The sequence below is a fragment of the Aethalodelphis obliquidens genome, unplaced genomic scaffold, assembly GCF_003676395.1.
Source record: "Aethalodelphis obliquidens isolate GAN/ISIS:26980383/991018 unplaced genomic scaffold, ASM367639v1 scaffold54, whole genome shotgun sequence".
Lineage (NCBI taxonomy): Eukaryota > Metazoa > Chordata > Mammalia > Artiodactyla > Delphinidae > Aethalodelphis > Aethalodelphis obliquidens.
In genome coordinates, this window is record NW_020837998.1 from 5,145,017 (window position 1) to 5,159,763 (window position 14,747).

At 33.4% G+C, this 14,747-nt stretch overlaps 1 protein-coding gene across 2 annotated transcripts in view; it reads left to right on the top strand.

Moving 5' to 3' along the window:
* PCDH11X (protocadherin 11 X-linked) overlaps positions 1-14,747 on the top strand; it is a 736,726-nt gene that overhangs the window by 37,042 nt on the left and 684,937 nt on the right. The window contains exon 2 of one of the 2 annotated variants that reach the window (XM_027086065.1): positions 13,342-13,926. In XM_027086065.1, the coding sequence (XP_026941866.1) occupies positions 13,387-13,926 (540 nt within the window). In that variant the 5' untranslated portion in view covers positions 13,342-13,386. Of the gene's footprint in view, positions 1-13,207; positions 13,927-14,747 lie in introns of those variants that run through there. The other variant, XM_027086066.1, reaches the window with a different exon arrangement.

Here is a 14,747-nt window from a genome sequence, read left to right on the forward strand (position 1 = left end):
GGAAATGAGTTGTGTGAAATGCCCCAGAGCAGATGAGGACCTTGGATGACCAGAGATGTGGAAAATACTGTGGTTAGAGTGGGTGTTGGCTTGACTGAAGAGGAGAGGTCATGGATTAGAAATTAATGAGAAAGACGTATATTGGAAGCAACTAATTAAGGACCTTTGAATGCTAGGCCTCAGAGTTTAGATTCTGTAGATTTTAATATATAACACATGTAGTTTTTTGGTTTTCAGTTTTTGTTGTTTTGTTTTGATTGTTGTATATAATGTTTTATGAAATAATTAATATTTATTTTCCAACATCAAAAAAAGTAAAAGTAGTCCATAAAAAAGTGCTAGTTGGATAGATAATATATTTGGAAGTGTTCTGTTTTAAAAAACTTTTCTTCTGAATAAAAAAAAGAGGTGGAGAAGCTGTCCTTATGTCAAATCTGACTCACTTTAACAGTTCCTCTTGAAAATTAGCAGCTGTAATTAGTGGAAAATTTTGAAGGTGCAATGTTGTGGTTGTAAGCTATAACAGGTTTTAATTATCTTTTTAATTTTAAAGTTATCAACTTTCAGAAGTTGAATTTTTATCATTTTCAATATGAAATCATGATGGCATATTTTAGTTGGAAGTACTGTTTCAAAAAAATGACTTGATTTTGTGAGATGTGTTTGCTTCAATATTTTCAACACAGTACTGTATTACAGGGATTCAAGATGTATTACAATTATCCAATGAAAATAAACCCCTGCTTTCTCTAACTTATATTTGTTCTTAAAAAAAGCAAATATCAATTAAAATCATACAATGAGTCAGTATATATTTTGTATTTCATCAAAGGGATGAACTGGTCAATTTGAAAACTTGACCAATTTGAAAACTAATCATAATAATATCTAAAGATAAATGTCATTAGAATATATCCTTTTTGAAAATGTTATCAAGAAACAAAATTTTGAGGGGAATTTTATTTCCATAAACCTTTGAAAGTGGAAAATAATCATTAAAATACTCTTTTAAAACAAGGTTTCCATTCTAAATTATTGGTTTGGTCAAAAAGTTCATTCGGGTTTTTCATAACATTTTGGGAAAAACCCGAAGGAGCTATTTGGCCAACCCAATATATGAAAAATTATTTGTTGCCAAGCTAGAAACAACCATAAAATCACTACCTACTGAAAACAAGGCATACAGTCTTTAAACCTTGTAAACATGATTTTAAATCAAATAAAATTATATGAAATATGTAGTTGATGACAATAAGATATTTGGAATTGTGTTGTAAAAACTTTTAAAGCTGTAGCATTGCACATAACTGAGATCCATCATGCAAATAACTACAGATTTATGATGAAAGCTTATTTCAATCATAAAATGCTAGAACAAGATCTGAGAGATGAACTCCAATCCTACTCACCATAATGAAGAAAGGGAGGCACAGAATGATTAAATGACTTGTCCGAGGTCATAACTACTTAAAGGCAAAGTTAACACTAGAATTCAGGCCCAATTATTTTTCTCCCACTGGATTAGACTTATTTATTTGCCTTTGTGAGTGCAGGATATACAACCACATTTGTTTATTTTCTTTAGTTTAATAGTAACAACAACAATGATTGCAAACACATACAACACTTGTGAGTTTCAGGAACTATTCTAAGTGCTTTACATATGTTAATTCATTTAGTCTTCACAGTAACACTATGAGGTAGATGCTATTATTATATCTATTTTTTAATGAGACAGAGAATTTTTAAAAACTTGCATAAAGTTACACAGCTAATAAGTGATGGATCATGGATTCAAAACCAGGTGATCCATCTCCATAGCTCATGCTACAAAATCTTAAATAAAATGTCTTTTTTTTTTAATTTCATTGTTCCAAGGCAATCTATATTTGGATATAATAACATTCTATGACTTTGATTTTTAAGTAGGAAAATGAATGTTTGTCTCAATTTCTATGCCAAATATATTTAATAATAGTTTTAAATGAATGGTCTTGCTACAATGTATGTAAATCCCTGAATGAATGATTTGTCTGATATCATCAATATTGGTCATTAAGGCAGTAGCAAGAATGGATCTATGTGTAGGCTTTTGGTTGATTCTGCTTATAAATAAATTTTCATTTATTTTTAAAACAAGAAGATCAAACCAAAAGTATATTTTAACAATGCTTCTACAATATGGCTTCTTTTTGTGAGCATGGTGGAATTAGCTATCAATGAATTATTTTTTTGTACACTTGATAATGACTATGAAAAATTGATTTTATACTTTTTCATGAACATGGCACACAACGCAGAAATAAAAGTCCTACTTTTTTTTCCAGCTTTAGTCTGTAGACTCAATTGCTACTTCGAAAGTAATATTGGGTAAAATCATGCCCTTTTAAAGAGGGCATATTTTGACATCGACATGTTAATTTATTGACATATGGGAAGGAAATAAGTATAAGTAAGTGAAACAATTAAAGCAACGTTATATAGTGGATCTGGAAAATGTAAGAAACCAATACCTTATGCACAAAAAAAATCCTATGTTCATTTACTGTTTTATGTATAATGTAATAAATTCCGAAACTTATTATATATATATATATTTAAATGAAATTAGAATGCTAGATCTTCCGCCATACATTGCCTCTATTTGTCCAGTTTTTTCCAAATAAAAGTTAAACACAATAAAATTAAAAATAGGAATAGCTGACTCCTAAGAAATAAGAATTTTAGAGAAAAAACAGACTAGGAGCAAGACTGGATATTGCACAGAGAAACTGAAGGATTCCATTTCGATTTCAGGGGTTAATGGCTTTTACTAGTGGTTTAAATCACTTTGTCTAAGTTTTTAAAGTCTAAATCACTTTGTCTAAGTTTTTAAACTCTCAAAGTCGTTTATTTATTAAATTATATTTCTTTATTAATATGTATATATATATATATACACACACATAAAAATTTTAAATGAGCAGCATTTATTAAGACTGTATTCAGCACTGTGGAGAACTTGGAGGTCAAGGGTTAAGTTTGCACAGAAATAGAAATATAAGGAAATATAACAGCCAATAGGGGCTTACATTGCATGATTCTATTATAACTATAAATTAAATTAAAAATTCAGTCATTTATTTGCACTAGGCACACTTCAAGTGTTATAGGCAAATGTGGCTAAGGGCTACAGTATTGGACAGTGCAGGTTATCAAACATTTCTACCAAGCAAACAGTTCTACTGGACAGTGGTAATCTACAGCGAGAGGAAAATAATCTTGAGCTATGCGTGCATCCAAGGAAAGTGAAATGATGGCTAGGGTATCCGATTCATAGGCAGGGGACAAAAAAATGATAAAATGAGATGATGCAGTAAAATTTATTATTGAATCATTTAGTGATGAATGCTATTTTATGACATTAAATCTTGAAACTATTAGGTAGTGAATATTTTTAAGAGATTGGTAACTTGTTAATTCAAGGAGAAACAATCAAATTTCCAGTTAAATTAGAAATCAAACTGCTTGAGATCCTCCAAGAGAAAAAATGTGCAGTTTTATAAACAAATAGTATCTTACAATTATTTTCATAAAACATTATATGATCCCCATAAAACCTATGAGAAATACTATATAAATAAATGTACTGTATCTGAGACACTAAAATGATGAAGAGGTAATATACCAATACAACTACCCACTTGATAGTTTTTAGTATAGTGTTTACAGTCAATAGAAGTGTGGGGTACTCACCATGTTCTCCTGATTTACCATCATCATAATCCTTATAGGGATAACATGAAGAATATAATGCATGATAGAAATCATTAATTCTTCAAGAACTTCAGACAGGAAACTGAAGGGAATAGTGCAAATATCCTAATAGACAACTATATAGGTTTATCTTGCTTTATAATATCAGAAATGCATGCATAATATAAATAAGTACCTATAATATATTGAATACATATGGCCAGGATGACTATACTGAAATGCACAGCTCCAGGTGCTTATGGTCTAAATATGACTATAGAGTAGAAAAGAGACTTTTTTTTTTTTCAGGGTATAATCACCTTTGCTTCTACATTTTTTTTTTTTTTTTTTTTGCGGTATGCGGGCCCCTCACTGCTGTGGCCTCTCCCGCCGCGGAGCACAGGCTCCGGACGCGCAGGCCCAGCGGCCATGGCTCACGGGCCCAGCCGCTCCGCGGCATGTGGGATCCTCCCAAACCGGGGCACGAACCCGCATCCCCTGCATTGGCAGGCGGACTCTCAACCACTGCGCCACCAGGGAAGCCCTGCTTCTACATTTTTATTCTTGTGCCATCTATAATATCAAGTCCTGATGCAAAGCAATTTTTATCGTGAATAGCACTGGCCTTAATTTTCCAGGATTGTTAGTTTATAGGAAGAATTAATACAGCATTTGATCACAATTTCATAGAGTGAGTGCCAGTTATAGCACTCACTCGTGATATAGTTCTGGTTGTGATAGCTCTTTTTATCATCTCCATTAAGGTGTTGAATACCTTTGCAAAGGAAAAAAATATTTTTCAGTATTTCAAATATTCTTGGAATAAGAAGAAAATGTGAGGACACTATTATACATTTATTATCTATACAGAAATTGTGATTTATCTAAAATAAGATACCTATTTCATACTCTGTTTCAAGTTGAAATCATCACAATGTAAGTTGTAATTCTAAAAACCAAGAATATTTTCGGGGGGGGGTAAAGCAACACAAATAATTTGAGTCTCTGGTACCTAATAGGACGAATGGTATCTTTATTTTCTTTCTTTGGCAAACTTTTTCAAAATCAATGTGAAATCTATTTTTCAGAAGACAAAATTTTTTTTGCAAACCTTCATAAATAAAGTTAGTTATGTTCTTCATAAGCAGGGAAAGAGCTAAATTTAAAAAGTGACGACTGCAAATGCCTAAATAAAAATATCTATTTGGTCTCCTTATGCATTAATGTGGGACATAGTGAAAGTACTGCATATCGAGACTGCCTTAATATGAGAGCAATTCTGACCGCTCCACTTCGATTTCAACTATTGTCTAATGTAATGGCATCTCAGTTGCCAATTTTCATTGAACACACATACACACAAGGACATATACCCACAGTGGAACATGAAGATGATTATTTTAAACATAAAAATGAAATATCTCATGAATATTCCACAATTAGGATTTGGCTGGCATTTTCTAGTCCAAAGAACAAAACTGTATCCAACTCTGTGGAAATGGAACTTGTACATTCTTGATTTCCCATTTGACAGTTACTTAAAGTCACTTTGAGGTTAATGTACTGCTTGAGTTATAAAAAGGTAGCATAAAATTTTTCTTCCAACATGCTAGCCTATTACTGTGTAGAAGGAAGACTCTTTACTTATGGTGGGAAAGTATGGAGTATAGTGAATGAAATCTAATGATGAAAAGAATCACTTTTAATTCTCTTATGAACCTAAGTGAGATTTGTGGTACTCCAAAGTAGGAAGTATGATAAAAAGCAATTTTAAATAACAGCAATCTACACATTGAAAAGGTATAGGATTTGTTAATTAATTTAAATATTTTATGTACTTCTAGTTGGGAAAACTGCTTGCTAAGAACAATTTAATTTGTAATGAAAATACCTGCAGGAGAAGATTGTGCTTAAAATATACTCTTAGAAAATAATGTAGGTTTTTAAAAATAAAACAGAATGCACGGTATAATGAATACTCCAAGTTGTTGTATATTATTCCTATTGTGTCTTAGAATCTTTGGCAGTCTTTGTAGTAATATGATCTTGAAAAAAAAAAGAGTTCAAAACAAAAAAATCAGAAACCCAAAGACCCAATAAATATTTCTTAACTTATGTTATAACTTAACACTTATATGTCTGGCACAGTGCCCATACACTGCTAAAGTAAATATAAAGGCCTACTAATAAATTTTGTTATATATTTGAAATGATTCACTTGCAATCAGAATAGAGGATGACACTATAAAATATTACAGATCTATACAATTATTTCAATTTAAAGAATATTTTTATGGGAGATGAATTTTATACCTAAATTTCTATTTTTGAAGAGCTAAAACTTCAGGTATTATGTGGGATTTTACACATAAAAGCATCCAGTTTATAATTGACCATTTTGTACACTTTCAAATATACTAATAATATTGAAACAGGACCCAACTGACCTTCTCTAAAATTAGGATTCCTCAAATTTAGCAAGGTGTTTTTGAATGCCCAAATTGAAGTTTGAATGATTAGTATTATATTTATATTTGGAATTAAAATGAGGTAAGACAAAGTTGAAATAATAACTCACTACAGGTTTGAGGGATATTGCTAAATCAACAGCACATTTCTTTATGTGTTAACTTAGAAGAAAGAGAAAGTAAAAATAGTAGAAATACTAACATTTATAATTTGTCTTAGTGTGAGCTATTTGTAAATACATTTGAATTGTATTTGTTATAGAAACAATTCCTTCATGAAAATGGGGCTGACCCCAGAATATGAATTTATTGTACAAATTAAGAACTGACCAGAAGTAGTGTTTAATTCATAAATGCTAATTCAGTTTTTAAAGCCAGAATTCTGTGTAATTATTGTTCTGCCCCAAATTAAATGTATCAAAATGTGGCCTGTGTATGTCCCATTTATGGTTCAAATGTTTTTCTACCCATTGATTCATTTATGTTGTCATTTTTTTTTTTTTTGCGGTACGCGGGCCTCTCACTGTTGTGGCCTCTCCCGTTGCGGAGCACAGGCTCCGGACGCGCAGGCTCAGCGGCCATGGCTCACGGGCCCAGCTGCTCCACGGCATGTGGGATCCTCCCGGACCGGGGCACGAACCCGTGTCCCCTGCACTGGCAGGTGGACTCTCAACCACTGGGCCACCAGGGAAGCCCCTATGTTGTCATTTTTAACTTGTCATCCAGTTTGAGTTTTGTGGTGACAGAAAATGAAAATCACAGAAATTATATTAAAATATGTGTAAAAGAATAAGAATTAAAAGGAGAAGGGATTTTTGCTGAACCTTTAGGCTGAGGTACTTGCTATTAGGCAGTTGATTAACCAAGTAGCAAGATTGGTTTTTAAGAAGTTGCTGTGTCATTTTTGCTTGGTGGTCTATGATGTGTAGCCATTGATTGAGGATTTATGTCACCCCGAAGTCATCTTACCCGGAAAAGCTTCTTTGTCTCCCTGGGTGAATGAATGCAGCTATTAAGGATGAAAGTCATCTCCTTGTTCCTTGGAACAATAGGTTGGTAGATACCATTCATTTTCCGATGATTAATATCTTACCTTGATTCATTTTTCAGACTATCAACTGGGATCTTGTTTTCAGCACCTTCCAAGATTCTGGTGGTATATCTCATATTCTTTTAACTGTTGAATTTATTGCATCATGATTTTGATAAATTAGCATTTGACACAAATAAAAAATATACCAAGTCATCACTTTTTTTCTGATTAAACCTACACTGTTTTATTAATTCCTGAGAATAGAGATTAATTAATTCCTGAGAATAGGAATTAATAGAATTATTCACTTATCCTTACATATCTAAAAATCAAAATGGACTATTCAGTCAATTCTCAGTGAAGTCAGAAATCTACCCCATTTATTTACCTGCTTAAAACATGATCTTAAAACCTGGTCATCTAGGGCTTCCCTGGTGGCGCAGTGGTTGAGAGTCCGCCTGCTGATGCAGGGGGCGCGGGTTCGTATCCCGGTCCGGGAAGATCCCAGATGTCGCGGAGTGGCTGGGCCCGTGAGCCATGGCTGCTGGGCCTGCGCATCCGGAGCCTGTGCTCCACAACGGGAGAGGCCACAACAGTGAGAGGCCCGCGTGCCGAAAACAAACAAACAAACAAACACCTGGTCATCTAGAGGATCTACAGAGTGTGAAATTACCACCTATTTGATATAAACATTTAATATATGAATTAATGCCTACAATATTCATATAAACCATATAGTTGTTATAAAGATTAATTGAAATAACTGATTTGAAATTACTTAGAGGAATTAAAATGCTATGCCAAATGGAGATCATCCTTTTAACCTCAGCGAATCCAAGAACTATTTGTTATGATAATATGTTACTTATAGACCAAACATATTAAAGTAATTAGTAGATATTGAAATAATCATGATTAAATTCACCCCAAGGTTATAAAAGGATATATGATGATGAATGACCATTATATTTTTGCCAAATGGAATATGTCTCTTGCTTGATTAATCTGTAAAGCTATTTTAAAAATGCTCCCTAAATCATATCAAAAATCCAGAAAAATTAATATAGAAGAGCAACCTTCACAAATTGTCTTATAAGTGATATTCGAGCATTGATTATTAACAGATTTGAAGCCCCATTAGAGAGCACTGCACTTCTGTTGTGGAGTGTTAGAATGATTCAATAAAACATAAACATTTTAGAGAAGGAAGGAACATTGATGGAATCGACTTCTTGGAGAAGATTAGATCCAAACGTGAAAATTAGACCGGTACAAAAAGAAGTACGATAAATGAGTCTTTTGTGGAATAAAATTTAATAAAAATATCAGTTTAATAGAATCAAAGTATGCTACTAAATCTTTCATTTCGACATTTCAACTTTCAGAATACATAGGAAATAGTCATGTCAAACAGGACAGCCAGTGCACTTACCCCACTCTACTTGTGGTCAATCCCTTGGAAAAGATTGAGTTTATCAGTTGCTCCAGTTTGTCTTTCTCCAGGTGCAATGTTCTAGATTCCTTCCTGTCAACCTGAAGAACTACATTATTGTTTTCCCAGTCTTGAAAGAAGCTTTGACTGTGCATGAGAACAAGAATGTAGAAGTAACTGTATAATACATTATGGTTGTTTAATTGTGTATTTTTGACTTCACAAGACATTACACTAATTAGAATGATGAGAGCCAAGTGGATTTAGGATCGTGGGCAACATACAGGTATTTCTTATTTTCATATAATACCTAAATTTGCACTTTTTTTTTTTTTGCGGTACACGGGCCTCTCACCGTTGTGGCTTCTCCCGCTGCTGTGGAGCACAGGCTCCGGATGCGCAGGCTCAGCGGCCATGGCTCACGGGCCCAGCCACTCCGCGGCATGTGGGATCCTCCCAGACCGGGGCACGAACCCGTATCCCCTGCATCAGCAGGCGGACTCTCAACCACTGCGCCACCAGGGAAGCCCTAAATTTGTACTATTTTAACAATTTGTTACTGTAGCATGTAAGCCACTCATTCATGCAGAATTACCTTAAGTATATTACAAGTTGAACACAGCAGTACAATGAAGGAAAATGTAACAAGTATGTCAGGGAAATTATGCATGGACTTCTTCTGAAAAACCATTTGAATATCACTTTTATGGTTTGAAATCTCTAGAACTGCATACAGTAGAGACTTAGTTCCCCTATCTACTTACCTTTTTAGAACTAAATTGCTCAGAGACTATAAAACGAACTTGCATTTTTGCTTTTCATGTCTTAAAATTTCAGAGTTGCTTATTTTGTTTCTGCTTTTGTTTCCTCTGACTGTCATGATTCTGTCCTTCTAACTATGACTGTTCCCTACCCAATCACTATATATTGCCTGTAAAAACATCACTTAAATAACGCTGGCACTACTGAAACTTGTAGAAAATTTTAATTCTCTGCATCTTCTTTCATTGTACCTTTCTTATCAATTTCCAAACTAACCGTAGACTATAGTAGCAGTGGGATGTGGGAGAATGGTAAAGAAATCTAAAGTTATCTTATAGTTTGTTCATGGGAGAGAGAAAATTAGGGCTAAGTAAGATATGTCCATAGGAATACTTTCCCTGCATATCTGAGTTAAATTCATCATCCTTCCATAAGACTAAGCAGTGACTCTTTATATCCTAATTTCTGTATTGGTCATTCAAATAATTAAACTCAGCAGTTTAAAAGAAAACTTTTTTTTTTTTTTTTTTGTGGTACGCGGGCCTCTCACTGTTGTGGCCTCTCCCGTTGCGGAGCACAGGTTCCGGATGCGCAGGCTCAGCGGCCATGGCTCACGGGCCCAGCCGCTCCGCGGCATGTGGGATCTTCCCAAACCGGGCACGAACCCGTGTCCCCTGCATCGGCAAGCGGACTCTCAACCACTGCGCCACCAGGGAAGCCCTAAAAGAAAACTTTTTAAATTTTAAACATAACAATACATTTTCAAGTGGTAACTGCAAGGGTTGGAATCAGAATCTGGAGATTGAGGTTATTTTATCATGCATATTTACATCCTGATAGAGGCAGAGTTGACTTTGTTATACATTTGTTGAACACTGAATTAAAGATATTCTGGAATATTTTTGCTATCAATTATAAACTCTGTGAGGGCAGAGGTTTTTGCCTGTTTTGTTCACTGATTTATTCTCAGTGTCTACAACAGTGCCTGGCATACACAAATTGCTTAATAAATATTTGTTGAATACGTGACTGCCCTTTCATGAAACTAATTACTAACTAGACAGTAAATAGTCCTTCTAGGTTTGCAATATGTATATTTGCCTAAGTTTTAGAAATTGAATTGTCCTTTTTCCCATTTTTTTTCCTGGTTTTCAAAACCTCTGAAAGAATTTCAAGTGATGAAACATATTTTAAAATGTTTTATTTGATGTTATTATTAAAGTAGAGTTGAACACATTTAGAATGGATTGGCAGAGGGGGACTGCTTAGAATTAGGTCACTTTCTTAATCCCTCCTCTTGTTTAGGATATTGCAACATGCACACAATGTTTTAAAAAATGGTCTGTAGTATTCTTCTGCCAGTTGTAATAACATGTAATACCTAAGGGTAAGATAAGAATAGAGTGGTAGTTTTAATTCTAATTGTAAGTGCCCCGTTTTTATTTTTGCTTATGTTTGCATGGTATTTATAAAATCACACACTTAGACACTCAGTTTTTTTTAGATGTTCTAGAGTCACAATAGGACACACATATATGTATGCATATTAACTCATAGTAAGTAAAAATGAAGTATTTTAATTCTCACATTCATAGAGGAGTATAAGGCCAATAATTCACAAGAGAATGAGTCTTGAAAAGGTTGCTATATTAGGTAATCCCAATGCTCACCATTGAGCAAATGATGCTAAAAATACCACAGGCAATAGTCTTTTTGTGTTGTTTACTAGGATAGAAAATGTCTTCAGCATCAGCATTACTCACTATTATACTTAATTTTTTTTTATAAATGACGCCAACTGCCCAACATAGGAAAGTGGTTGGACTCATAATATATAATTTTTAAATTCTGTGATAAGAATTTATAAAATGAGATGCTTCAAGTCTATTTAGCTTATTTCTTTGTTCTATTTGTGACCCAAGCTATCTCGACTGTTGCAACAAATGCTTTTGTTCTGTTACTGATTGCAAATAAGAAGGTTTCTTTTTCCCCACTCTTGTGTCTTCAGGCCTGTCAATATGCATATTTTCTAAAATTATTTAATGTAATACATTGTCTGGCATAATCAGATCATAATATCCATAGCAAGTTATTTATATCATTTCATGAGTCCTTCTGTTTGTAGAACTATGACTAAAATTTTTGTAAATTTTAATTGGTTATCAATTACCAATAAAAATTGAGAACTTCCTTAATTAGATACCTATGTGCATTAATAGTTTTCCATAATAGATTTTTAAATGACCATCTGTTAGCTAATTCTTTAAAACTTCAGAATGAATTGAGAGCTGCATTAATCCCTACTTAATTATAAAAATATAATATCTGATAGGATTTAAAGCAGTGTAACACAAATTTCACTTTGTGTTTATATAACCTACAAATAACATCCAGAAGCATATTAAAATATTTCATAATACTAGATATTAAAAGATATTTAATATACAAATTGAGACTGTATCCACCAAATAAATTTGAGAATAGGAATTGAGAATTAATAAAGGAAACTGAAGACAAATTTGCAATTTATAAAGAAATAAAAATTCCTTGTTGAATTTTTTCAGAAGAACTAGAGAACTGAAATAAAGTGGCAGATTTCAGTGAATGAAAAATAATAAGCAAGGAGGGGGAAAGGAGCCAGAGATATTCTTTGTTTTTTGACTCTCTGTTTTAACTTGATAAAGTCTTTTAAAATGCCTTTCTTATTTTTAAACCCTAGTCAAGCTGTTTCATGTAGTTGGGTAATTCTTATGTCAGTCTGTAGATGTGAAAACCCATTTTCACATGGACTACTTTATGCAATCTATAAACAAACTCTCAGAGTTGGGATGCCTTGCACTCCAGTTCTCTCATTGAATGTTTGAATATTGTCTAACAAATCATAAATATGTAGATCTAAACTAGTGATACAGCTTCTGTATCAGTACCTCCAAATATATGGAATTCAATCTCTCCTGAAAACCATTTTTTTTCCAGAATGTTTTAATAGGCAGTTGTTTAAGTTGATCTGAAAGTTGCCTCCCTGTAATTTTATACCTATTCTTGTTCCTCTCATCCAAAGAAAGACAACTTTAATCCTCTTTCACATGATTGTTCTTCCCATGTTTAGGCATTTGCCATATTGAACCCTCTCCTCTATGAAAGGACTTTTCTTTTTAATCCAAACTTCCTAACCTAGATCGATATTTACATTTTGAAGCCCAGAGCTGAACACACAGAATATTGTATAAAACATTCATGACACATAGAAGAATTGCATTTGAAAACAACATTGTAACAAAGAGTAAATGATTATATTTTTGTTATTAGTAACACATATCCCTTTACTTTTCCTTAACTATTGAATTAAATGTTTTAAATTATTTTTATTACTTTTAACTATCTTGTTATAATATTATCTTTTATATATCTTATCAATGGTGAACACCTTTATAAATATTCTGGGTCTCATAATTACTCAACGTATCTTGCTTAATTTACCTTTCATCTTGATGTAAAAATGCATAATATTACGTTCAAACAAATCTGTCATTAGTTTATTTAACAGTGTTTTTCGTGCTAGTATTTTCATTTAATGATTTTGGCAAATTTTTATTTTATTGAAGTATAGTTGATTTACAATGTGTTAATTTCTGCTGTACAGCAAAGTGGTTTGGTTATATATATGTATATATATATATGTGTGTGTGTGTTTCTCTTTCATATTATTTTACATTATGATCTATTACAGGATATTGAATATAGTTCCCTGTGCTATACAGTAGGACCTTGCTGTTTATTTCATTTAGTAATTTTAATTTAAAACTGAGCATTTAGTTAACATACATTAATGCTTGGCTTTAATAATTGCTTCTTCTTCCTCTTCCTCTTTCTCTTCTCTTTCTTTTCTACTCTTCTTTTCTCTTTGGCAGTTCTCTGTGGACTGATACAAAAAAACTAGTGCAATCCTGCCTGGTATGGACTTGTTGTCCGGGACGTATATATTTGCGGTCCTGTTAGCATGCGTCGTGTTTCAGTCTGGCGCCCAGGAGAAGAACTACACCGTCCGGGAAGAAATGCCAGAAAACGTCCTGATAGGCGACTTGCTGAAAGACCTCAACTTGTCGCTAATTCCAGACAAGTCCTTAACAACGCCTATGCAGTTCAAGTTAGTGTACAAGACCGGAGATGTGCCACTGATTCGAATTGAAGAGGGTACTGGTGAGATCTTCACTACTGGAGCTCGCATTGATCGTGAGAAATTATGTGCTGGTGTCTTAGTGGACACCCGTTGCTTTTATGAGGTGGAGGTTGCCGTTCTGCCAGATGAAATATTTAGACTGGTTAAAATACGTTTTCTGATAGAAGACATAAATGATAATGCACCATTATTCCCTGCAACGGTTATCAACATATCAATTCCAGAGAACTCAGCTATAAACTCTCGATATGCTCTCCCAGCAGCCATTGATCCTGACATAGGAATAAACGGAGTTCAAAACTACCAACTAATTAAGGTGCGTTTTAAAAATGCTTCATTAAAGATAGCACATTTTTTAAAGGGAAGAAAAAAAAAAGAATCTTAGTGTACTTCAAGTTTTGAGTAAGCCATCACCACAATTTTACAAAGTTTAAGTAAAGCATAGCAAAGAAAATTTATCAATGCAATTTTTGCAATTGCATGGAGTTTATGAATCTTCATTTTATGTATATTCATTTTCAAGCAGTTATTTGTGTTTCCACTAACAATCTATTATAGTGGTCAGACAAGGAGTTCAGCCTTGCTGCTTACAAATCAATAACCTACACAGTATCTTACTTTTAATCTGTCTAGTCATGACTTTGCCTCAAACTTGGCCTAAACAAGCAAATCTAAACGTCAAGAATGAATCCACAAACCTATCGGGTTTTCTATGTGATTATTTTAGACAGAAAGCTTTATCTTGTCCTTTGAAAAGAAGCCAAATACATTTATTTTGGGGGTGAATAGAACATTTTTATTACTAGCATTTCTACACAGATATAGTAGTAAAAAATATTTTTCATGCTGATTTCAAGTCAAAGCAAGATCTTTAAGCATCTCTTGAGTCACAAAATGAGATTAATTTTTAGATATGTCTTGTTAATGTTAAATATTTTCATTTTGTTCCAATTCTTTGAAAACACAGAGCATTCATTTGCAGTAAAGGGTAAGTCAATTTTTCAGTCAAAGAGTTTCAGTTAACCTAAAGAACCTATTTTGGCTTGATTTGGGTCTTGGGGTGGTAAATGCAGAGGGAAGAATAGATGGAATATTTGGTATTCTTTGAAGTATGTGCAGAGAGACTGCATTTATCAA